Source organism: Echeneis naucrates, chromosome 4, assembly GCF_900963305.1.
Source record: "Echeneis naucrates chromosome 4, fEcheNa1.1, whole genome shotgun sequence".
NCBI classification, from domain to species: domain Eukaryota; kingdom Metazoa; phylum Chordata; class Actinopteri; order Carangiformes; family Echeneidae; genus Echeneis; species Echeneis naucrates.
The window spans coordinates 11,517,760-11,543,297 of NC_042514.1; the positions used below are offsets into that span (position 1 = coordinate 11,517,760).

General features: G+C 40.2%; 2 protein-coding genes across 2 annotated transcripts; both read left to right on the forward strand.

The window, feature by feature from the left end:
* Nucleotides 1-701: 701 nt before the first annotated feature.
* On the forward strand, nt 702-6,843 carry scp2b (sterol carrier protein 2b). The gene is made up of 5 exons (XM_029500339.1): nt 702-839; nt 1,531-1,621; nt 2,670-2,799; nt 2,946-3,025; nt 6,156-6,843. Exons 1-5 carry the CDS (start codon nt 817-819, stop codon nt 6,249-6,251), a joined length of 420 nt encoding a protein of 139 aa, XP_029356199.1. The 5' UTR covers nt 702-816; the 3' UTR covers nt 6,252-6,843.
* A 3,267-nt stretch (nt 6,844-10,110) lies between these two features.
* On the forward strand, nt 10,111-24,079 carry podn (podocan). Its single transcript, XM_029500113.1, has 11 exons — nt 10,111-10,239; nt 11,545-11,832; nt 11,915-12,008; nt 12,904-12,968; nt 15,913-16,022; nt 16,108-16,264; nt 16,399-16,514; nt 16,692-16,905; nt 17,035-17,478; nt 17,921-18,069; nt 22,776-24,079. Exons 2-11 carry the CDS (start codon nt 11,563-11,565, stop codon nt 22,930-22,932), a joined length of 1,776 nt encoding a protein of 591 aa, XP_029355973.1. The 5' UTR covers nt 10,111-10,239; nt 11,545-11,562; the 3' UTR covers nt 22,933-24,079.
* Nucleotides 24,080-25,538: the final 1,459 nt, after the last annotated feature.

Sequence of the window (25,538 nt, forward strand, 5' to 3'; positions counted from 1 at the left end):
TGGCCAGCAGAGGGCAGTGTTCTGCTGAGTAAAACCTGTGTGGTCTGAATGAACTGCTCCACTCCTCCTCTTCCTCAAATCCAGTCCAAAAAAACAGACCACATACATTTGTGTTGCAAAATATCAACGAAGGGCTTCCTATGACTCATATGTTGACAAAGCAGCCCATCATTTGTTGGCCAGTGTGAGCTGTGTGCTTGGACTCAAACCCTCCTTCTGCTTGCAGTTCTCCACTATCTGCAGCATCCCTCTCCCCACCCAACTGTTGTACAAAAGCACTGAGGTGACATTTCACTGCTTCCATTAGACTCATGAGCTTTTGTTTGCCTCGACACATGCAATCTACATTGCATGCATTGTTATGTCCCGACCTTCCCTTTTTGCATAGCCTACAGTTCTTGACAACAACAATCTTCATTTTTAAATAGTCCCTGTGATTTCATGACAGCAATTATTCCCACCAATACACCCATCACCCATCAAAGATATCCAAAGTGGTTAAAACCACGGAGTGCAGTATTAGTATACGGTTTTTAAACGAAATCAGCGTGGTGTTGTTGTTTACTCGATTGTAGCAAACTTTGAATGTGTGTAATACAACAGAACCTATAAAACAGAAATCAGAGGGAAAGGTTATCTGACATCGACACATCATGTCTGAGGATCCAGGCGAGAGGAGAAAAAAAAAACAAGGAAGTGGAATCAGCAAAGAGCAGGAAAAGTACGAGCTACCCGAGCTAACCTGCGTTAGCGTGATTTCATCTCTTTTGTTTTAAATCTTTTATTGACATCTGTTCACTCGAGGCCACAACAAAAATGCCCGAAAGACAGATAGCAAGGTAAGGATACTGTGCACGGTGCAAATGGGACATGTTGAGTTGAATGTTTGTGGATATTTCATTGGGGTCACGGTCATTGTTCGGGTTAACACAACGATACGAGTCACTTGGGAAATAAATGCCAAATAAAAGGCTCCCTGAAGACCCCCTACAGTACAACGAGGCTTTACAGCAAACCCACAGCTCGTTGTGTAGCTGGTTCAACACTTCCCTGAAAATTAACGTGGCGAGATTATTAATTGTATTCACCAACAGTTGAAATATTTCCACTAAATGCAACCTGGCACTAAATGCAACCTGGCAGCAGAGACGTGTTTTACCACTTTGTGCTATCCATTGGTGACGTGTTCAAACAGTGTGTGTGTGTGTGTTGAGATACATACACACACACACACACACACACACACACACACACTGCACCTGATTGTGCCATGTCTCACTCAAGAGTCCGTGACCTCAGTGAACGATAAACAACAGTTTGTCATTCATTTGACAATAATAGAGCAACACACTGAGCTCCAGTAATGAAATCCAAACAAAAGAGGGAATGCATCTTCACAAGTAAACAATGTTTCAAACATATTTCATGTTTGATTGTGGAGTTTTATTTTATTGTTATTATATGTTATTATTCATAGCTGCTTTGTTTTCATCTCCGTCTTCTGTTTTCGACCTTTGTTAAAACATCAAGGATTCAAGCGCTCCTCACTGGTGCCAGTGATGGACTGGAGGGTTTCAAGGCACATGCCGTTTTCCAGGAAATCAACAAGAAGCTTCAGGAGGTGATTGCATGGCTTACAATTGTGCTGTTATATATGTTCAATTCAAGACCTTTGACTTTACATTTTCCTGCATTTTCACTGGTATATTTGTGGTTCATTGAGTGGAATGCCTGTCAAGCTAATGACTTTCTAATGTGATAAATATGCACATTTTTCTGGGCCTGTACAGTTATATGGGTTAGGGTTAGTCCAATGATGGCACATTTGGATCAGTTCCCAAACTGCCATTTTATATCAAAAAAGCCTATGTCTACTTAATCAGGCAAATGGTTTCCTTGTGAAGTTATTTTTATTATTTTTTTTAAGCAGTTACCTTTGTGTAACCCCGATCATACCATATTCATCTCAGGCATGTCAGCAGTGCTGTCTATGTAATGAACGGGATTTCTCAGCAATGAGAAAATGTAATGTAATGTCATGTCACACAAAACCTGACTGGATGCTAAGAGAGACACTTTGGTTTAAAATTTTGGGTGTCCTGATTTATTATTCCAAGGTTTATTATTATTATTTTTATTTTTTTTTAATAAAATCGCTCATTTCAGGCAGATTCAGTGTAAGCTTTCAGACCGTTTAACTAATTTACCGCCAACTAGTTTTCCACCTCAAATAAGGTGCAACCTGAGGAAGAATTATTTTCAAACAAATTATCTTTTTATTCTGCAGATTAAAAGGTGCTTCATCCCACACTGCTGTTTTACAGCAACTAAGAAGAATCCATTTCCTTTAAATAGTTTATGCTTGCCATTAGCAAAAGAAACAAAAAATCCTGAAGATTTCATCAATGTGAAAGGGAAGAAAAAGTAATAGAAATATGAACTGTGTTGAAAATACATCCATTGTATTACTCAAATATGAAAGGATGCCATTTTCAAGTCATGGCTGCTGCTGCTAGTTCTGCGACGTCACATAAGACGCCACATCATTTCATCACAATGACATCACAATATTTCTCGGGAACGTGAAAATTATATTATTGATGTTGAAGTGTTAAAGAAAAACTGCCACATTTACTATATGTAAAAAAATCAATGTGTATGTTAAACAGGATGGGGAGCAGTTTGTAAAAAAAATTGGGGGAGTGTTTGCCTTTAAAGTGAAAGATGGCCCAAATGGACAGGAGGCTGTTTGGTTCGTGGATGTGAAGAACGGCAAAGGCTGTGTTCACAATGACACAGGTAAGGAGAGTTCTTCAAGGCATACAGACAGTCTACTTTAACTGTGTGGAGACTTTTACATGTACCTAAACACACTTAAATACCTGCTGGGTCAGTAAAGTAATATATGTTTAAGTTAATTTGGCTCTTATGTTTCTTTCCTACAGCTAAGAATGCAGATTGCACCATTTCCATGTCGGACACAGATTTGTTGGCCTTAATGACGGGAAAAATGAACCCACAGACAGTGAGTAGTTGATGTTGACTGGTCTTTTTTCACACAGTTTGACATATCACACCTATTTTAGCTGGTACAAGTGTGTCTCTGAAACCTGGAACTCACAAATGAATTTATATACCTGTTGTTATTTCACTTCAAAATAATAATAGTTAAAGTTGAATGAACTTTGTTGTCATTAACACCATAAAAAAAATTGCACAAGAGAACAAAATTGCATCTCACCAGGTGCCAGAGGTTTTGCTTATTACTGAAGTATGGACTACTTCTATGTTTTTCTTTCAACAAGACTGCAAGTTGAGTCAAAAATAAAACTAGGTTATGGCAGACTAGCTATAATAGCAAGACTGCTGCACTGTTCTTAAGAGCTATAATATAGGTAGCTTGTGTCCAACCTCCGCGAATCATGTTACCCTGAGAAGATCTGAGTGATCAGCATGACTTGCGCTCATCAAGTTATTACCATCGTTCCTTGTATAACTTGTATTCAGTTTCATTCCCTCCTAACTGGCAGTAGAAATTAAGAAAAGAAGTGTCATGGGGAACCCACTAGACACCAAAATCAAATGGCAGAACGTTTAAGGTTTACAAGGTACTTAATTATCCTGCTTGTTAGTTTCAGCAATAAAGTTGGATAACCTTTGTTCGACAATCCCTCCCCCTTCTTTCTTCTGTTGGTCACAAACTACTGTTTCATGCATCCAAAAGTTGTACAACATAGACATGACAAATTAACTTCTTTTAGTCACGTGATCTGCTTCCACCATGCAGAAACTGGCTGCACTTGATGGGGCCGTGGGCTTACGCACAGAGCTACTACGTGAACCTTTTAAGGTGGAAACAGAGCTGCCAGCTTTCAGACCTTCCCATTAATCTTGCAACAGATGAATGCTTATTAAGAGATGAGATGAGTGACAAAAATCAGTTGGTGGGCCACAAGAAGGACACTGTTATCTGACAGTCTTATCCTGTGAAGTGAGTTGGATCAAGGGGATCAGAGAAAATGCACAAAAGAGACCTTGACAAAAGCAATTCACACTGGTCAGTAGGTCAGTCTATATAGGCGTCCTCTACCATTCCCACGTTGTTTACAGCTTGGGGCAGCCTTTGGCATCATCTACTCCAGAGTTCGCTCTGCTTTGGAAGTGCATTCCCATTGTGAAGCCCAAATGAGACCAGACTGGAATAAGATCATAATCTCTGGACTCTGGTCCCCCTTGATGATGGATATGAAACAACTCTGAAGTGCTGTTTATTTGAATGAACAGCGTTGCTCTTTAGAAAGTGCAGGCTATAATTGCTAAGGCCGCTCTTTTCAGCTGTAGTCATGTCTGTAAAGCCAAACTTTACCCCAGAAGGAAAGACTGTAATCGGTCCTGCATCCTCTCCACCCTTCCCCGCCATCAGCATCTAATTGAATCCACAGACAAGTCATTAAGGGTGTTGTGCTATGTTGGACAGATCAAGCCCTTTTCCCGGTTCACAGACGTACACATTGCCGTCATCTTAGCCACCTTGATGTTGCTTGTTCTGTTCTTTTCCTGCTTCTTGGAACAAGGCGGTTAAGATAAAGGTGTTATTGAGTTAAGAGAGAACCTCAAGTCCCCTTCAGGCAAAGTGATGTAAAGGCTGTGCTCATGCATTAAAAAAAAAAAAAAAAAATGTGAGTAGCTCAGTGGGTAACAGCAAACAGGAAATCTTGTGAGAGCTGGTGACAGCCACTTGGGAGGCAGGGCCATAGGCCCTCAAGAGAAGACGATCACTGACCTGGCAGCATAGAAGGCATGAAATCCAGGGTGTCTTCTCTTGTGTTACAGATTTCTCACAAGATTGGTAGCAGATGCATGATCCAGGGCTACCTGAGCAATGGCTATTATATTGCCTGCAATGGTCCCTCTTGCTCAGTGCTATTAAAACTCCAAAGGGAACTAAACTTCCATCAAACTGTCCATAACAATGTGTGTTATTTTATTTATGTGCTAAAAACCATCTTGTTATACTTTCAGGCTTCTCTCTTGAGTTCATGCAAGAATTTTATGACTCCTTTTAAGACATCGTTTCTGAGTACTGGCTGTGGATATTTCTGCACAGATTGAACACAAACATTATTTATATAGCACATAGGCCTACGTTTATAGTCATGAAGCCACAAAATCTTTCTACCATATGGAACCTTTAAAATCATTTCGTCTTTTACAAGTAAAGATTTCTCGAATCACAGCACAACCATTGTTTTCATCCTTAATCTTGTTTAAATGGCGTCAGTATTATATTACTGGAAGGACTGAGTTGTGTTGGAGAATCTAGGACCCCTGGTCTTTCTTTCACTTCATTGAAGCCTACCTAAGTCTTGAGTGTTTTTTTTATTTTGCCAGTTGGACATGGTACTTTCAGTCCTTTCATATTTTGTCAGTGTCAGGTAAATGCTAAAAGAAACCTGTGTGTTGTATCACTATGGCACAGGCGAGAAAAAGCTTGGCTTGACCCATAAAAATATACATGGTTATGGTCGGTAAAATTTGTGACATAACCTTTATTTAGTTTTGCTATTAGTGATGCCAGGACATACAACTTCATTAGTTCAAAGTTAAAATAGTTTGGTTTTTTTTTTTTTTTTACTTTTTTAAACTGAAAGAGATTGGATAAAGGCAATGACCCACAAAGCCTATTCTCATTTCTGTGGGTTGGCTGAATGATGCTATTACGCAGCTTTACCATCAGTCCGCAGCATTTGACAGCCATTATCTGTAGAGGAAAGACTTCCTGCACTGTGTTTGTGTCAAAAAGCATTGAACTTGCTCTAGGTTAAAAAAATTTACAGTTTTAATTTTTCATGTTTTTCATGCCAAGGTAAAACTGATAATTTGGTATTCCATTTCTGTCATTAATTCGGATAGAACAACTTGAAAGCTTGAATTTTTGCGCTGAGTGGTTGAATTATTACCTCCTGTTCTGCTTGACCTTTTCAGTTCTCTTATTTCACCCCACTCCACATTTCATAAGCTGTTCTTGCTGTTGTCCTACTTTTCACCGGGTTAAGTTAATCTCTCATGGCCACTCTTTAAACAAGCAGCAAGTCATTCTTCCGTACTTCAAACCAGAACTGTCTAGATGACTTTTGTCACTCTTTGGTTTTCAGGCATTTTTCCAGGGCAAGCTGAAGATCACAGGAAACATGGGACTGGCCATGAAGCTTCAGAGCCTGCAGCTGCAACCCGGCAAAGCCAAGCTGTAAACGAAGCACTGGAAATCTACACCTCTGAACTGAAAAGAAAGACCCAATAAAATAACAGCAAGTTGGGTTTCAGATCAGTGTTTCAAGGTTGTAAACCTACTGAGCCACTGAGATGAGCCAGTTTTACTTCGAGTGACCTCAACTTCTGAACACAGGATTAGTAAACAGCCATACCAATCTAACTGCAGAATGGATTAATAATGGAGATAGACTTATAATAAAATCTCTAATCAACTGGCTGTCTGCATGCCCTCTTGTGATAATACTGTCAGTACGCTAGAGTAGAGATAGTGAAAGGAGCTCCTACTTTGTGATACAAATTCAGTTAATGCCCACTTTTCAATAAATGTACAATACCTATTGCTAATGAAGTCTTTAAGTGTGTCGTGTTTGGAATAGACCAAATTGATGTTAATCTCCACAATCATGTAATAAGTGCCTCGTTGTCTCAGAGTTTAGCGCATCAAAGGTTTTTCACTGTGGCAGCCCAACATTTTCACAGAGAGGGGTGTAATTTTTCTGCTGCTATCATTATTGTACAAATTTCAAAAATATTTCTGCTAAATAAAATTTGTCTGTGCTGCAAGGTCCATTTGGTAGTCATCACGTCTGCTTTTTTTTTTTTTTAAGCAGGAACAGAAGAGTTTATCTGGGAAATGACTCATAACAGTGGGTTTAACAGCATGCTGGTCCTGCGTGTTTAAGATGAACGTTCAGTTTATGGTTATATAGAAATATAGGCTAAATGCTGTGACATAGGCTTCAGTGTTTATTCGTTCTGAAAGCGAGGCATACAATTCGATGAATACACTCCTGGCTTCGCAGAAAACAGCACTGACAGACCTTGCACACAACTTAGTGGCCTGTTTTGATTTCTATTAGTGTGACCATCCACAAAATTGGCCTCTATTCAGATGTGACAGCATTTGGATGTCAACTGTCAAGTTGGCTGGGCCTGCATATGTTTGGAGGACCTTGCACTTTTCTAACAGCGTCGAGCTGGTTCCAGACTGCCACGTTGTAGTTTTTCCTTTGTAAATGGAAGAGCGTGGCTAAAAGGCAAATCTGTTAACTAGCTCTGACCCACTTTCCACTGCAGCTTTGGTTTGGCTCATGCAGTTTGCAGATTTGAGCCTGGTTTTGCCGGGGTTATTTTCTTGGTCACTGATGAGTGTTGTGTCTTATTTCCTGTTTTTCACGATAAAAAGTTCAGTCTGATAGGTTATTTACCTCAAACCCATCTGAGAAGGTTTAACACATTTTGTATTAAAAACATATTACGAGTTGGACTTCTGTATTGCGGTTATACATGAGACAGGCGATTGCCCTTTTAAGAATTGTGCTTAGTGGAAAATTGTTTTTACAAGTAAAATATTTGAAGGATTAGTTTATAAGAAATGCAGACAGAAGCAGTATCCCAGCTGTAGATGATAGAAAGCATAAACTAAAATGTTTCATGCTGGGACTGCTTTTTTTTTTTTTTTTTTTAAATAGCAGAAACATCAGTGTGGGTATGATATCATCTTCATTCTCCTCTAAGAAATAGGGTGTTCCCTCCTGACGTGTGTAATGGCAAACACGATCCCTGCTGTTCTGTTCTGTGTCTTGGCAGATAGCATTAAACATGAAAACTTAACTGCAACCTGTTTGCAAGCCTTGTAAAGTGTGTCTGTTTCTGGGACCTTTGCTCTTTGAGAAGGTTGTCTGATTACAGCGTGTTGAAATAATGGAAAAACGCGGACAAAGAACCACAGAGCCCCCTCCCAAGGGAAAACCAGCTTGCCAAATAATGTGATGGGTAGTAACAAGAGCATGGATGTATGTCTTTTCTCCAGTTTCAGGAAGGAACTCGAGGTAACAAAACCAGCATCTGTCTGCCTGAAAACAGCAGGCCGGCAGACACGAGCATTGATGAAACAAAAGAGTAGATCAGTCCCACTATGAACGGAAGCAAAGGTCAACACCAGTCCAAGTATTCATAGCTTTCATCGTGCCTGTCTGCTGTTGGCAGCTGTAGTTCCAGGACAAAGAGGAACTGAAGAGGGAGATCACGCTTTAGAGGCTACTTCAGAAAGATTAAGTGCAGGTGCACATGATGTAAAACATGCTCTCCTTTTAAAATGCTATTCTTTTGAGATCGATGCGCGAATAAATGATGACAGAGGAAACTTGGCAGATGTTATACAAGTAATTTTAGTGAATTTCTCACTGATTGTATTCATGAGCTGAATAATTAGAGGCCGTTTGGCATACCTGTCTCGAATGAGGAACTTCCAGTGATCTTTATTATATCTATATGAATCAGAGATGAGAAACACTTTTTTCTCTGACAGAAATCCATTTTCCTCCATTAAGAAGTAAAATTAGTTTGTCTTTTTCTTGAAATGTTCAGAAAACCAGCTCCTAAGTAAAGACTGTTACATGGAAACTTAAGTTTCCATGTAATGATGAGCAAGTTAAAGTGCACATAAAGCACTACCAGTATATTTATACCAGAGGCACAGCAGTTTAGAATTGGAAAGGCAATCTGATTTACCTGGAAAATACTTAGGATAAAACAGAAGCAAAAAAAAAGAGAAAGCAAGAGGTAATCTTATGAGGAGCTGATGAAAGAGGCTGATCAACAAGGACTCTAGCAGATGAAAAGCTCAATGTTTCAAGTGGACTATGGAAGAGAAGTCATATTCGCAAGCCTTCGAGAGGGTTACATTTTCCATGTTGATGAGTGTTCTTCTGCAAAGTAATTGCATTGTCCATGCTTTAATTTATATTTCTTTTATATCTTGCTTATAATTATCTTCTTTCTGACCAGGGTCACTCTAAATGGACAGCACCAATATGATTTTGCACTCGCATAAGCCAAAAGTTTACAATCGATAAAAAAATTAGTTAATTTCACCATCTGCCTACATGAACAACTCAAAAGGCCATGCATAAAATTTTCACATTAAATTTTCTGAATTAATGTTTCAGATTAATGTTCAGGAGGAAGTGTTTAGGTTTTTTATGGTTTTTCTGTTACCAAATGAAATTGAATAAAAAAAAAAAATGCATTCTGTAAATCTTTATGTTGATCCTGAGAAAGAGCTGAAGACTGATACTGCTCGTAGTCAAATGGCTGATGGCAGTGCACTGTATATATATTTTTAATGTATTTTATTATTCTGAAGATGATAAGAAAGGAATCAGGAAAGATGAAGAAACATTTGTTGTTAGAAATCATCCCAAAATACTTGCGGATGTAAATCTGAAGTTCAGTGAACTGTGCTAAAGCATCGTAATGGTTGCAGATGCTCATTCAGTGTGTCTGATGGGAGAAAAAACACAAAACAAAAAAACAAAAACAAGTAGGAAACAGACCAATGTCTCATTTTGGCATGTTTTACCTTGGTATAGATGTGCTCAGGATGACTCATCCGCTTTCCCAAAATGAAACTCATAATATCTTTTTAAAGCTCTATAATGGCTTTTATCGATAATCTGCACTTCCATTTTCAGTACACTCTGGAGAACAAGAGATCCAGCAACCTAATCTTTTTGATGGGATGTGGACTTTTTCTTATCCCAAATATGATTACCATCTCAGATGAGTCATTTAGGCAAGAAAACTTTTGTTGCATTTGGCTGCACCAAATTGTACCAAAGCAGGCCTGTGAAAAAACGAATTTACTACATTTAAACTGGAGTAACCTGCGATACTAAAGGGGGACAAAAACAATACAAAATTTAAAGAAAAAAAAAAAAAAAAGGAAAGAATTTGGTTTTGGCTCCCAGTCAGGTCAGAGCTGTCTCTCTTACTCACTCCCTTCCTTTTCACTCTTGCTTGTTCTCTTTCTTTCTCCTAACTTTCTCCTTCCCACTCCCACTTCTCTCTCACATCTGGAGGGTATCTGGTGCGGCTGTGTGACTCCTCGCCTGCTATGGGACAGCCTGTGTTTGGATTAGACGTCAGACTTCAGCGCATTTCAGCAAACGTTGTTCGTAACGGGTAAAGTACAGTAGGAGACCACAATGCTTTTTTCAGGTTTTATTGCTGCATTGCTTTTCATGTGGCATAATGTAATTACACAGAACTGAGTTTAAACCGTCAACTTCATTCATGTGTGCATGGCAGTTTTGGCATGTAACTTGCAGATGATCTAGACTCTTTGATAGTGCACTAATATTACAGCACTACCTCTGCTTCGCTGAGGAAGAGTGGATCATTACTTTTTAAAATCCTATGCATATCTGCTAATAAGGTGTTTTTTTTATGTCAAGTGTTTAAATTACAAGGCAACATGAGAGTGCTGTTGACTTACTGCAGGTTTGAAAAGGCTGGAGTACTGCATGCTCCTGTGTGGATTTTCTGCTGCTGTGTGTATCCACTGTACGTGTCTGTGTGTGTGTATGAGTGTGTATATGTATGTTTTCCACAGCCCCTCTGTTAGTTGTAGTACAACAAATAGTGGAAATAGTGGCTATTCTGATGGACGGCTGTAAGAATTTTGCCTTAAGAGCTGCCCAGCAGAATACTTCCATCAACACTGATTAATAATCACAGGGCTTCTTTAGAGGATTGCAAAATAGCAGCCTCTCGCAAATGCTGCTTGTCAGTGGATTGCAAAAGGTTTTCAGTTTTATGAAATTTGAACCTGAAGGGTAGATTTTTTGTCAACACTTGGATGAAATGTTTTGATAAGCAAAAAGAGCCAGGCTGTCAAGCATTATGCTCATTTTTCAAATTAGCCCTCTCTGTTGGTGAGGACTGAAGACTCAGCCAGAGACAGAAGGAGGAGAGCGATGGCTGTCTTTTGCTGTTGGCGTGGTGCGTAAATTATGTAAACCCTCCATAAGTTAAGTCCATTTTTGGAAAGGAGACCAACTATTGTTTTAATAGACCAATTAGAAATGGAACAACAAGGAAGAAAATTTCTAAAAGAGATTCAGCAAAAATTGGAATTTGTACAGCTTTAAAATTTAGGAAGGACAAACAGGTGATTCTGAGAAATGCGGCTGAGTATTTTGCTGAACATAATTCACAGATCGGCTAAACAGTGGCAAAACAACTGTTGCTGTTTTCAGTAAAATGGCACTGAGTGACCAGATGCAGCCAGATCTTTTATTTCCCCCTCTTCTTCTCCAGTAGAGACCAAAAACAAAGCTAGAAGGAGAGTGGATGATGGTTGTCTCCTGAGGGACAGAAACTCACAATGATGTGTGTGTGTGTGAGAGAGAGAGTGACAACAGCTTCATTAACAGCGGTTAATGATGCCTGATTTTTAACGTAAATGTCCATGTGCTTGTGCAATAGGAGAGCTCAGCAGTGGACATGGCTTTTCCCAAGCATTCCATCGTGCAGGCCCTGAGTGTGGTGTACTTGGCCTGGGTTTTGGTACACTGCCAGCCCTTCCTCGATCCAGTGGAGGAGGAGGAGGGAGAGGGGACCAACGGGTCACGAAACGTGGTCACGAAATCAGAGCCCGTATACTGTCCGCTGGACTGTAGCTGTACAGCAGAGTGGGCAGTGGACTGTGCAGGGGTCGACCTCACAGAGTTCCCTGCAGAGCTGTCTGATAAAACCCGCCAGCTCTCTCTCCAGGTCTTTCTCACACACAGTTCAGCACAGCGATAACTTAACCTGCTGTTATATTTGCTGTCTGTGTTTTGTCTCCTGATACCAGAACAACAAAATTGAGGAGATAACAGTGGAACACATTTCCCACTTGCATCAGCTTGAGACTCTCAACCTTCAGAACAACTGGCTCACCACAGATGGTAAACACTGTAACACAGAAAAACCCGTAGCAGCAATCGCAGAGCAGGGACGTATATTCCCGACATGTTTATTATTCTGTGGGGGTGAACAAGACTGTTAGATTCCTGCTCAGCTTTGGGTCTGAACTGTAGCACCTTAAAGCACTGGAATAACTAGTTTGATAGTCTATAAATATAGGTTAGCTAATGCTGTGTAAGTGAATCATTTGATCGATTTTACAAGTGCATTTATTACTTATATATAGATTTACTTATATTATTCTATATTGAGGCACAAAAAGTCATAGCCACGTGTGCACAAGTTACATTTTTGCATATAAATGAATTTTAAAGCTTGTAATGGGAGTTTAGAGTTTATTCATGTATCAGATATTGTAGCTATTCTAGCTGTGATACTAGAAACTTACATATTACAAGGAAAACAAGCAACGTGGTGACTGATTAATCCTGTATTGTTGCTGCCAGCAGCTGAATACCACTTGGTCATATCTCTGTGGCTAATCAAGAATGCCAAGATAAACACAGAGCTCAGTGGATTTCTGGCCAGCTGTGGTGACCGCTGGGCTGTTTATCTGCCATGGAAGCTGCGACTCCAGCTTCCAAAAGAGTAGTAAATTAAATGTTTTGTTGTAGTGTCATGGATTGGGGTAAATCCATATGCTGAAATTGTGTAGCTGTCAACCACAGACAGTATCGGCTGAAACAGGGAGTTTTGTTCCTTTTCTCCTAATTACTGCACCCACAGAGAAATTGATTTGCAGTACCTGTACAGACAAATCTTTTAAACCCTTTGTGTGATAAAAAAGTTTAAAAAAAAAAAGAAAAAAAAAAAGAAAAAGTTGTGATGTTTTCTTAAACAAATGAATTAAGCTGCATTATGTTTTTCTCTTTACAGGCCTTGAAGATGAAGGCTTTGAAATGCTTGAGGAACTGGCCTATTTATATCTGGCAAATAACAAGGTGAGTCATCTTCCAGACGTCTGTTTGCTCTCTCCACTAACCTTATGAAGATAGGAGAGCTGAGCTGAACCATCAGGCACAACACCCCCAACACCATCACTCCTGTGCAGACAGGATTTCTTCTGCATCTCTTCCTTCCGATCCTTCTGCACTCTCGCAACTGACAGTAAACTAATCAAACATGCAATACAGACAAAAAACTATCTCCAAAATATTTTGCAATTGTAACAGTCCTGTATTTCATCAGATGGAGTATTCCTGAATTATGAATGAAGGTTGGTTTGATGGGTGACTGTTGGCCTTTTAAACGGGTGAGACAGACTCAACACATGGTTCAGCACAGATTCAGCTCGCAGACTTTTGTTAGTTTCTCTTTTGGAAAGCTTGGAAAAGCCCGAGAGCTTCAGAAGAGAAGCACTGCTTACCTTGCTCTCCCTGACTGCAAATTACTGAGCAAATTTTATTCTATTCTACTCCATTCTACTCTATTCTATTCTATTCCAGTCAGGTCCAATATACTGACATACTGCCAGCTGGCAAAGAGAGGTGGCAGTCTGTGTGAGCTTATCCTTGTAATGACTTCCAGTATGGCTGTGCCAGCTGGTCAGAGCTAAAATGTTACTGACCCTTTTGGACACAGACCAAGAGAGAAAAAAATGGACAGATTTGTGCCTCCACTGAGATGAATAGGCAAACAGGATACAGGAAGAATAGAGGTTTTTTAAGTGCTCACTAAGCCTCAAAGACACCCATGCCACTTTAATCCATAAACCATATTATAAAGGAGAGAGCTCTAAATGAACATCTAATCTCACCAGTGTATCTCGGATTGCTATATTGTCTGGTATTTTGTACAGTAAAGCTGCAGTTGTTGTACAAAGAGGTACACAGTTTCCCATACAACATTTGTTTTCTGTAGTAAATTAAATACCTATTTCTTTTACAAGTACAGACAAGCTATGCCAAGATAAATATTTGAAATGGAGTCAAAAAATCAAAGAAATATTCCATTTTGAAACATCTGGCCTGCTTGAGGAAGAATGACTTTAAAGCCTGGGCGTCAATCCCAGCTTGGTCTGTCTCATCTGGCTTCCAGTCACTGCCACAGCAACGTCAAGTGTCTTGGGTATTTGGTTTTCATTCGCTGATGGGTCAGCTAGTCCTCTTTTGGCTCTTTCTTTTGGCTGAATTTGTTTTGTTTAGGCTAAAGGGCAAGCACCAGAGGCATGTTGGTCTGGCAGCTTCCCTTGTTTTGTCCTTTTTGGCTGTCCCATCAGACATTTGCGCTTCTTTCATGTGATTATGGTCACTGGTTAAAGGCGATTGGTACCATAGTTTGGTGAATCATCCAAACTGAGGATTTAGTGTGAGGGTTTTTTGTTGGATCTAGATTTGGTGACATAGTGGCAGTCTGACGGTATGCTGCTGGATAAGCTGTGTAGCCCGTTGCTAAGTTTGTGGTGGTTATCAGTTGGTTGCTGTGATGTTGCGGTGAAGTTCGTGGCTGCTGAGGCAACAACTCTTTCAGACTCTTTCACAGAAGATATGATCAAAGCATTCAATTGCAGCTTGCACATCGACCCCTGGCTGTGTTTCATATCTCATTTCAGCATGCTTTACACACACATAAGTAGGTGACGCCAATATTTTGCCAAGAACCTTAAGTTTATAGGGACTGAACAAAAAAAAAACAAAACAACGACAACAAAACCGTAGCTCTGAGAAAGCGTGCGCCCCTCTGTGCCCTCCATGTATTTTATTCTTTGCAATTTCACAATTCACACTCAAACAATACAAATGAAAAAAGGCCATATACTGCAGTGAATGCATGGTTTTACCTTTACTTGGAAATAAAGTCCATTCACTTATCCCTCTGAACAAAAGTCTCTGTGGCTTTGTTGTAAAAGTCCTTCTTATCTTAAGCTGAGATGTGAAATCTTCCATTTTTGAAGTAAAAGCCGCATATAAAAATAAACTCTGTGTGCTCTGTGTGCAAGAAAAGAAACAAGAAACAGAGAACAAGCCAGTCAGATCAGCAAGACAAAAGATGTTCTGCATCTTGTGAAATTCATTACTTCTTCTATGGAAAGAAAGGACATAATAAAAGTGTCCTCAATGTTAGAACGGAGAGACATGGCGAGAAACAAAAGGCATGCACCAAAATACTTATGAAGGCACAGCTCATTGCTGCCTCACCTTGTGTGCCTCTGGTCTGTTTGTAAAGGAAATGGGCAACTTCCGTGAGTTTGATAATAAAAATGCTTGCAGTGATTAGAATCACACAGATATTACATGTATGGCAGAGATCAGTGGAGAAATATTAGGCTCAGCCTCACGTAGCCCCCCCTAACCTCCCTGGTTGGCTGGGGTAATTAATCCTGCAGTGTATCAGGCTGTTTTGGAGCATTGTTCGTGCTCGTAAATATGGAGTTAAAAGAGGCCATGGAGGGATTTCGCTGGTCCATCTGTAATCTATTGCTACTATTTCAATGACTCTAACATTCAACAGTCTCAATGCTGGTGTCATTGGTAATGCTGTCATTATGGCAGTGGAATGCGGTCACTTCTATAGACAGACATGATGGTGTGGAAGCTGGGTCAAGGACAGTTCCTCAAGCACACTAGGGCTATAGTTACCTACATGAGTTCCTTGTGCTAAACAACCTTTGTGCTGAAGTGACCAAATAGTGTGTGACAAACATGGCCACTTGTGACTTACAAGATTAACATGTCGTATTCTTGTGAAAATTAGGTAATTCATATGAAGATTACTTTGGATTTGAAAACCAATTTTGTACAACGCAGCCCTAGCTAAAATACTTCAAACTAAGAGTAAGATTGTGATTGCAAGCTGTTGGCAGAAAACAGGTTGCAAACCCAGATTCCAGTGACTGCGTCACTCGCACACCATAACAACACAATCCTTCTTTTCTTGTGCTTGCAGCTTACCTCAGCACCAAAGGCCCTACCACCCTCTTTGGTTAGTGCTGATTTTGCAGCAAATCAACTTGTAAGGATCTACCCATATACGTTTGGCCATAAACCAAAACTGAGGTATGAATGTGTGTGTAAATGTTTCCTTTATTGGTGGATTTATGCCATTTTACTCATAGCAATATGCCTTGATCATGGCTTCCAGGTCCGTGTATCTTCATAATAACAAGCTGGCTGATGCAGGGCTTCCTGATAATATGTTCAATGCTTCTGACAACCTGGAAATCCTAACCATGTCCAGCAACTTTCTGCGGGTTGTGCCCAAGAACCTACCCTCCACACTTTACCGCCTTCATCTCAAGGTACAGCAGCTGTAAGAACACATCTTACCCTGACAGTACTTTATGTGATTCCTTATAATACTAGGGTGCCTTGGTGCTCAAACCAGTCACCCATGAATGTGGTAATGATTGTAGCACTGCTCATGTTTTTACAGAGTAACAAGTTGGAGAAAATCCCAGCGGGAGCTTTTGACAACCTGCCGAACCTCAGAGAGCTGTATCTCCAGAACAACCTCCTCAGCAATGAGGGCATGGATAACGAGACTTTCAGGTGGAGTCAGTCCTCACTTACAGATCCTCCAGTTGTTTATACATTCATATTAGTTTATCTACTGGAAAGGCTTGATTGTACATAGATTTGTGTGTGAATTTTAGCAGGAGACAAAAAATAATACAGTCAAGGATCGGCTAACTAACTTCATTATTTCCTCATCCTTTCCTCTGATAGCCATCTGAGCAGCCTGGAGTGCCTGGATCTGTCAAATAATAACCTGAGCGTTGTTCCCAAGGGTCTGCCTCGCCACTTGGTGCTCCTGCACCTTGAGAAGAACTCCATCCGCAGCATCCCAGGAGATGCTCTCACCCCTGTACGAAACCTCGAGTACCTGCTCCTTCACAACAACAAGCTCCGCTCACGTTCCATCCACCCAGCTGCTTTTCAGGCAAATTCTTTTAAACTTCATATTCTTTTGGATGTTTTACAGAAAAGGATGTCATCTAATCTGCATTAGATGTTTTGATGTGCATAGCAATACACCACTGGTTTGATCTTTGATCTGTTTTTTCATTAGGGTTTGAAGAAGTTGCATACTCTACACATGTACAACAATTTGCTGGAGCGGGTTCCGAGGGGCTTGCCTAGACGGGCCAAGACCCTCATGCTACTCCACAATTTAATTTCTGAGATCGGCCGCAACGACTTGTCCCTTCTGTACACCCTGACAGAGCTCAACCTTAGTTACAACAAACTGACCAGCTCTAAAGTTCACCGCGAGGCCTTCAGGAAGTTGCGTATATTGGAAAAACTAGACATGTCGGGGAACAGCCTTCACTCCATGCCGATGGGTCTTCCGCGCAGTCTCCAGGTGCTCGAAGTCAAGAACAATCAGCTCAACTCCATACCGGACGGTGCGCTCACAGGCATGGAGAAGCTGCGAAAGCTTATCCTCAGTGAAAACCAGCTGAAACTGAATTCAGTCTACCAGGGAGCCTGGATGGAGCTCAGTGCACTCACAGTGAGTATCTGAGATAGACACACATCAGAAAATACCTAGGCCTTTTCCACTGCATAAAATTATGACCTCTAATGTGTCTTCTTGAACTGATCATTTGAGAACATTCTGAGGCTGTAGTACACGATTCTGTCCATTCTGTCGTAGTTTCACAGAGTTACAGGCGAGAGCTTTGGCCCTTCAATGTACCAGTGTAGCCCCAGTTTGTGCATCTCATGTATTAGAATGAATTTAGTTAACAGAGGTTGGAAGATATTCTCAGATATATGAAGATTGAAACAACAAGAGAATCAGGTTAAAACTGTGTGTAATCATTGTTTGGATTTGTAAAACATGTATCAGTTACAAGTGCAGAATAAAGCTCATTGTCTCATCTTGTTTTAATTTTTTTTTACACAGACCAGTTAAATGTATCATATTTACCATTTTTATTTTGTAACTTTAGACATTAGATCTGTCTGGCAACCAGCTGTCACACATCCCCTCTGACCTACCTGAGTCTCTGGAATACCTTTATCTGCAAAGTAATCGCATCTCCAGCATTCCTGCTTCAGCATTTGAAGGCACTCCAAACATTAAAGGCATCTTCCTTCGGTAAGGGCAAACAAACCACTTTGTAGTCATGTTACTAATAGTCAGATCATGCTTTTCATTCCATATACAGAGTCAACAGGTGTTAAATGCTCGTCTTTGATCCTCCGTGGTTGTTATAGGTGTATGACACACACAGGAAAGGGTAGGCATTAATCATCAGACCCTTCATCATACCGAAGGTTAATGGAAATTAGGACTACATTTTTTCTCCATTTGGATTGATTTTTACTCTGGAAATTATTTATTTATTTATTGTGTCTGCATGTGTCCTCATAGCTTGATGTACTTTTAGTCTCGCAGCTATGTGAGCTTCACCAGCCCTCCATGGAAGCTGGTTTGTTGATCTTTATTGAGTGAAATGACCTTGTGGTAAGGAGGGCGGGCAAAGGACAGACAAGAATAAGAAGGGTGAACAGGGGAAGGGAAGCAGGTGGTGCTGGTAGGAACTAGTGGAGTGAATTCACCACCGCCATCACAAATCCCAAACCCCAGCCCCCCACCCACAGGATGAACCAGAGGCATCCCCAAGGCCTAAGAAACCCACCTGGGGCCTAACCAATGCCCCCGTAGACAGACACAGGCGAGGAGAAGGCGCTCATCAGTGGGAAGAGCTGCAGGGACGGGGGGCTGTGGTGCCATGAGGTACTGGCCCTGACACACAAAGACAGAGGAGACTACGGCAGGGAGAAATCTTGGGTTGCTGCCCAATCTATACTGCAGCATCCAGACTACCACGGTTCCTCTGATGGGTGGTGGTTTACACTCACTGAAAGAGAATTTAAAGTGAAATGTTTTGTTGGAATGAGAAAAAAAAAACTTTCAAATGAACATATAGTTTGACAGTTTGGGAAATAAGACCATCTGAACTGACGACCTGAAACTAAACCTAATTAAAAAAACAAAAACAGACATTTAAAATTGCACTCTGTGGTTGAATGGCAGTATTCCTGGCTGTTCGACAGGTATGAGATGAATATGAATATTTTCATCACACAAACAATCAACACGAACTAAAGCATTTCATATTAGTTTTGCATTTACCAAACCTAACTCTAAAATATTACATTCAGAAAAGAAACCCCTTCTTAAAAGCCTGAACACGGTTTTTGTTTTGTGCTGTTTTCTGTCTGACTTGAAGCTTGCTGCTTACTGGCCTTGATCCTTTCCAAACTGCTGCACTCTTCATGTTTTTCATGCCAGCCACTGCTACATTTCTATTTTTGTTTTTGTTTTTGTTTTTTCAACTAAAATCTCCCAACACATGAATTTTTGGCCTGAACCAATGAATTATCATTTCAATGCTTCCATTTGGACATGAGTGAGCACACTGTGTAATTGCATGTGCGTTCACATGTTGACAAGCTGTCCTGAGCAACATGTACAAGCATTTTCAATGATACATAAGAATAGGTTCTTGATTGTTGGTGTCTTCAGAAGTGCTTTAACTGCAATATGAGTAAAATCTTGTGTTCTGTTAAGTGTGATATACATGCTCATACGCCACAGATGGTTCCCCATATATTCATTCCCAGGGGTGGAAAGTAATGAATTACATTTACTCTCCATACTGTAATTGAGTAGCATTTCTGTGTAATTTGTACCTTTTTTCAGTCATTTAAAACAATCAATAAATTTACCTTTAATTGAGGATACTTTCTTCTGAATATTGTACTTCGCTCCATTTGAAGTAACTGCATTTACAGAGTGAAAATAAGCGAACGAAATATAAATCAAAAAATTCTCCACAGTTTGCGCAACAGAATCCGATCGTACGTCTGATTGGCCCTCGCGGCCTGCAGTGTCTGACGTCACACCGACGTCAGCTTCTTTCCGCTCGCCACGCAGGACGATGGAGTCAACAGCTATGGCGGGCCCGTCAACGTCGGAAGAGGCCTTAAGGTTACTAGTTTGGATAAAATCAGTCCGCAAAGATATTGTCACTGCCATTGGTTAGTCCGATGTTAAGATGAGACGGAGCTAGCATCCTTTGAAAATTGCCTCGTTAGCTTGTCGGTAGATAGTGCAACAATAAGCTAACGAGCGAGGGGTCCCCTTTTTTATCTTTCTTCAGGATACCTGAATGAAAATGTATGTGCATGATAACCTCTTTACAGATTCATCCACTTCACTCTAATCTCTTGCAGTTTTTGTGTAAAACCCACACGGTTTTTTTGCGTGTGGTATTGATGTCATTGGGGTGCTTCAGCATTACAGTTGGATAAATTGGAGGCTGACTGGAATGGTGTGACTTGTGGAGGCAGTGAGCTGTTCATGTGTCTCAGTGTGCGTTTACACTCTTCACACTCGTCACAGTAATCATACCAAACGAAGCCGGATAGACTCTTTAATTTGGAAAACCAGCTCTTACTGAAACCGATGAAAAGGTTCAGAAAGTGAAGTGTGATAGAAATGCTCTTGTGTCTGGAGCAGAGGTCTCCAGCTTCGGTCCTGGAGAGCTACTGTCCTGCATGTTTTCGATGTTTCCTGCTCCAACACACCTGACGGGAGAACTATGAAGCGAGATTAGCGTGTTAGCCAGCTCTGTTGAGCCTAAAGTCCGGCTCTCTTTTAATCTGACTATATCACCATGGTAACTTGTGCTGCGAACATCACTTTGTCCGGACCAGCTTTTGTTCAGACTTTTGGCTTAAAGTTTCGGCTATAAAAAGCGCTGCCCCCTCACCGATCATCCTCCCTGAACATGGCCTCACTGTTTCTGGAAAATCCAGGTGATTTAGGTGCTCTTCGGAGGGAGAGAGTTTTTCCAGACCGTAGTGATCTGTTGGCGTTTTCTGATGATATTCTGTATGAGTGATACGGATTGTCATCTGACGGAATATGTTACATGTGTAATCTTGTTGACCATATGTAAGTATTGGGACCAAATGAAGCCATCACGCAACACCCCCCCCCCCCCAAAACAAACAAAAAACACCAATCAGGATGTGTTTTATGATTTATTAAAGTTCTGGAAAAGGAAAAGTCATAAGTATAAAATGCCAATCATGCCTAATAAAACATTTTAAAGTAGCATTTACTGCAGTACTCTTTTCCCATTAAGCTCTAGATTCAACTTGTATTAATCGGTCATTGAGGTGTTCATGTAAGAGCACATGACAACTTTGACAGCTACCTCGGTGTGGGTGCCAGCAAAGGTGTGTGCTGGCGGCTTGAGCAACACTAATGTGTCTCCTTCAACTGTAAATTAGACTTTTCTCATCTGAGGAACAATAAATATGCATTTAGTATTTTACCACCAAAGCACTTATACATACCCTGGACAAAAACTTGCTGCTGGGAGCTGCCAGCACCAGGGTCTGATTCAATACCTCCTTGAATCCCCTCCATGATCAGCCGCCCTTCATTGTTTGCAAGGGCCAGCTCCTCTGAGGCTGTGTAATCTGCTGGAGAGGGCCCCTCCAGTCTTTCTCCTCTAGTTTTTCCTTCTTGTTTGCTTAAAACAATATTAAAACTTAATATTATCATTCACATTCCACTAAAAGAGTGATAAATGCACAGCAAATTCATACCACTTTGGATTATATTTTTGTGCTTGGTCCAGATTTGCACTTGCACTACAACCAATAGAACACCATTAGACTTTCTTTTATTTATTTATCACAAATAAGACAAATCAAATTGATTTCACTTTGATTTGGCCCTAATCTAAGTGATTTCCATGTATTCTTCGTTGTGAGACAATGTCAGGGAGGGAATTAATGTTATATAACGATATATCAGCTATATTAGCTTACACAATTTGAAGTTTTTTGTCAGGCTTCCTCTCTTGCCTTGTTTGTAGAGACAGTGTTGATTTTAGCTGTTCTTATAGGTCTGAATTCTTCTTAGCTCTCCATTATCATAATCTGCTCCTCTTGGCTGAAATACAGAGATGCCGTCAAATGACGCCTAAACGCTCCTTTTTATGTGAATTCGCACTGAGCGTGACGGGGCGAGCCTGGCTCGACAAATCAAGTTGATAACCACCATCGTGATACTCGTTATCTCTGGTTGGAGCAGCTTTGTCGAGCCAGCTCACCCAAAGAAAGCCAGCTCTGCTGAGCTTCCTTCGTAGTATGCCCCTCTGATTCAAATGAGTGGCTCCTTATCAGAGCTTGATGACGAGCCGATCATTTGAATCAGGTGTGTTGGAGCAGGACAGTGTCCCTCCAGGACCGGAGCTGGAGACCTCTGGACTAGAGAGACACCTGCCTGTTGTTGGGAAAGGTTTCAACTGCTCTGTGCCGGTTCAAAAACATTTTTGTCAAACAAAATTCATGCTTTATATCTACATTAGTTTACAAATGTAATTTTTCTATACATTGTCACAAGAATGTGCTTTGAACGTAGATATTTTATACAGATGAATCAAATCTATTGGCAACGCAATAAAAAATCCATCGGTTAAAAAGTAATTAATACTCTGAGTAATTTTTGAGAAGAGTACTTTTACTTGTAAGTATTTTTTTAACGCCAGTACTTTTACTTGTAATGGAGTACAATTTGCAGTAGTCTTTCCAGCTCTGCTGATTCTTAAGTGAAGCTGTCAGATTCTCATTCTGACAGATGCGATGTGCAAATGTCACCATTTCTATTGCATGTTTGTTTTGGCTTTTAACACAATCATCAAAAAAAAAAATGTTTGCTTCTTTGATTCACTGTCAAATGAGGGAAAACACTTTCCTTTTTTTCCTCCCCCTGTACAGATTTAACCGCCTGTCTGTGGATTCAGTGGACGAGAGCTCTTTTGCATATCTTACCAACTTGCAAGTGCTGGACTTTGGCACCGGTGCAGGCAACCCCGACCTCCCCTACAAAAGAGACGACATGGAGGGCGATAAAACGATGGAGGAGGAAACATAACTGACATTGGACTGGACTGCATCAAGGACAGAGAGGGCCTCTAAATTTGAATGAACCTGTGAATGTCATTCTCCAGGTACGTTATTGTTTTGTGTGGAGTTGCACACATTTCTGGTGCAGGATACCGGATGATGTTACCGAAATTTCCAGATTTTGGGCTGGTTAGTGTTGCATATCTTTATAGCTGAGCTTTAATATTTGTTTTTCACTGCTGGCACCGGACACTTATCATCTGTGTTTTTTGTGCTTTTATTCTCAAAAATGCATAACAGAAGTCAATGTGAATTTTTTTTCATAAATATATCAGTCACCAAAAATGAAGTGAAAAGGGTAGATGCTCTCAGTGCTTTATGTCATTTTGTTAATGGGTCCTTTTTGCCTCCCTGGTTCAGTAGGTGATTTTACTAGAAATACTGTGAAATTATTTGGGTCACTGCCGTCAAGGGTGGCCAGATGAGCAATCTGACTCCTGTTGAAACCAATGGAGCCAAAGTAATGGTTGAATGAAATGCCAAACTCTTGTACAGGACTTCTCAAATTTACTGCAAAGAACCTTTTTATATTTTCCAATATTCCATTGCAAAAAATCATGATGCCCATACCAAGCCTAAATTGGATTTGGTCGTATCTACAATCAAATATTTTCAAGCACTTCTTTTATACAGATATACTGTAAGGAAGCAAGAAATAAAATACTACATTTAAAAATCTCTACAGTTGAAATCCTTAAAACTGTTCATTATATCAAATGTTTTCAATGTAATTTATGGCCCCCAATAAGCGCGCACTGTAGCACATAAGCACTATCCTGAAATCATTGAGACACACAGCGTCAATATCAGTAATTTATCTACAACTTTGATGAATCTGTATTTTTTGTGAATTTCTTCCACCATATGCCTTTGAAGTAAAATATTAAAGTCACAAAATCAATTTTACACCTTAATCCAGGCTGCTGCTGCTGCTGCTACTTGAGTCCACTCGTGTTTCATAGAAAATATAGCAGATTTTTTATATGACATTTAAAATACTTATCATATTACACTCACTATATTACTATGAATACAGTGTCACTTTCACATACGGCAGTATTGTTCTCACATATACAGTTGTCCAACACATCAATAAATTATTTTAAAACGCTGAATGAGACTGAATGTGAATTTTCTGAAATTCAAGAACATCTGGTTAGCGTCTCAGCAGGCTCTCTTACACTGGGCAGTGTCACCATTCCTTTCTCATTTCCTGTAGATGGATATAGCTGCAAATGGAGTCTATTGTCATGGCAGCACGCAGGTAATCTACTATCTTCATGGAGCACCCTGAGGGTGTTTATGTTAGTGTCTTGCCTTGAGCATCACTAGGAGGAAAGTCTCAAAGGGGATGTGATGATGTTGCCTTAGTAAAATCACACAACCTCAGCTCACAGTGTGTCTATAGGTAGTAATCTGTCTCCCTTTACAGTCCCCTGGAAAAAGCAGCTCAGTGCATGAGCTGTATCCCCTCAATCATAAATTCTCTCTTGTATCTTGACCTTAAACATAAATTTCCTTTTTCATTTCCTGGTGTCTTCATGTGATGGGTACAAGCATCTGCCCAGAAGTGTACAAGCAAGTACCTTTAATTACAGGCTCTTCTATCACGAACATGACGTGAAACATGTCACTGACGGGGAGTCTCTCGTTAGGTGGGCATTAAATTACCAAAGGTGATTGGCCATGACTCACATTATTTTATTTTGTTCAGCAACAATGTATTTTTTCTGTTCCTACCAACTGTTTCTTGTCATAACAAAGGCCTTTGACTGCACTCTACAATTAAAATAGAGCCCATAATATTCCATGATCATGAAATAGTCCAGATACTGTAGAAACAGGAAACATCTCAGGCTACAGCCTCCTATGTCACCATGCGGAAAATGTTGCCAGCCTTCGATTCTGATAAATCAGAATACAAACTGTCTCCAGTGAGAAGCGCTTGGTGACTAAATGCTCAGTAAAATGGCATATTACTAATGGCAATGACATCTGGAGATTGAGGTTTGTAAAATAAATTAACTCTACCTCATCACACATTATCAAACTGGTCATAAAGCCATCCCTTCTGACTTTGATGAAAGCATCAAAATTTGTTCAGACAAAGTACAAAGTCAATAGAAAGATGCAAATAGTGTGATATGAAAAAAAAGGAAAATACTATGAACGCTTCTACTGAGGTCATTTAGCAAGAAAAAAACATCACAAGATGAATTTGTACTCAACGAGTGTAACTCATAATCAAACAAAATTTAGTTTGATAAATTCCAAACAGCATTAAATTAATCTACTCCACCAATAAACAAGGACCACTTGGTTTATGTTAAATTACCAGAGATAGTTTTTTGGGGGGATTTTCAAGTACCAGAAAGGTTTAATTAAATCAGGTGCTCCTGAGGCTATTTAAAGACACAAGACCATTTGAATCTCTATTTTACCAAGTTTTAAGATAACGTTGTGACCACATGGAGTATGGAGGACCAACACTGCTTAAATAATAAATAAATAAGTCAATCAATAAATTCACAAGCCATTAAATTGCACCAACATTTCACAAAAAGTGAATGTGGA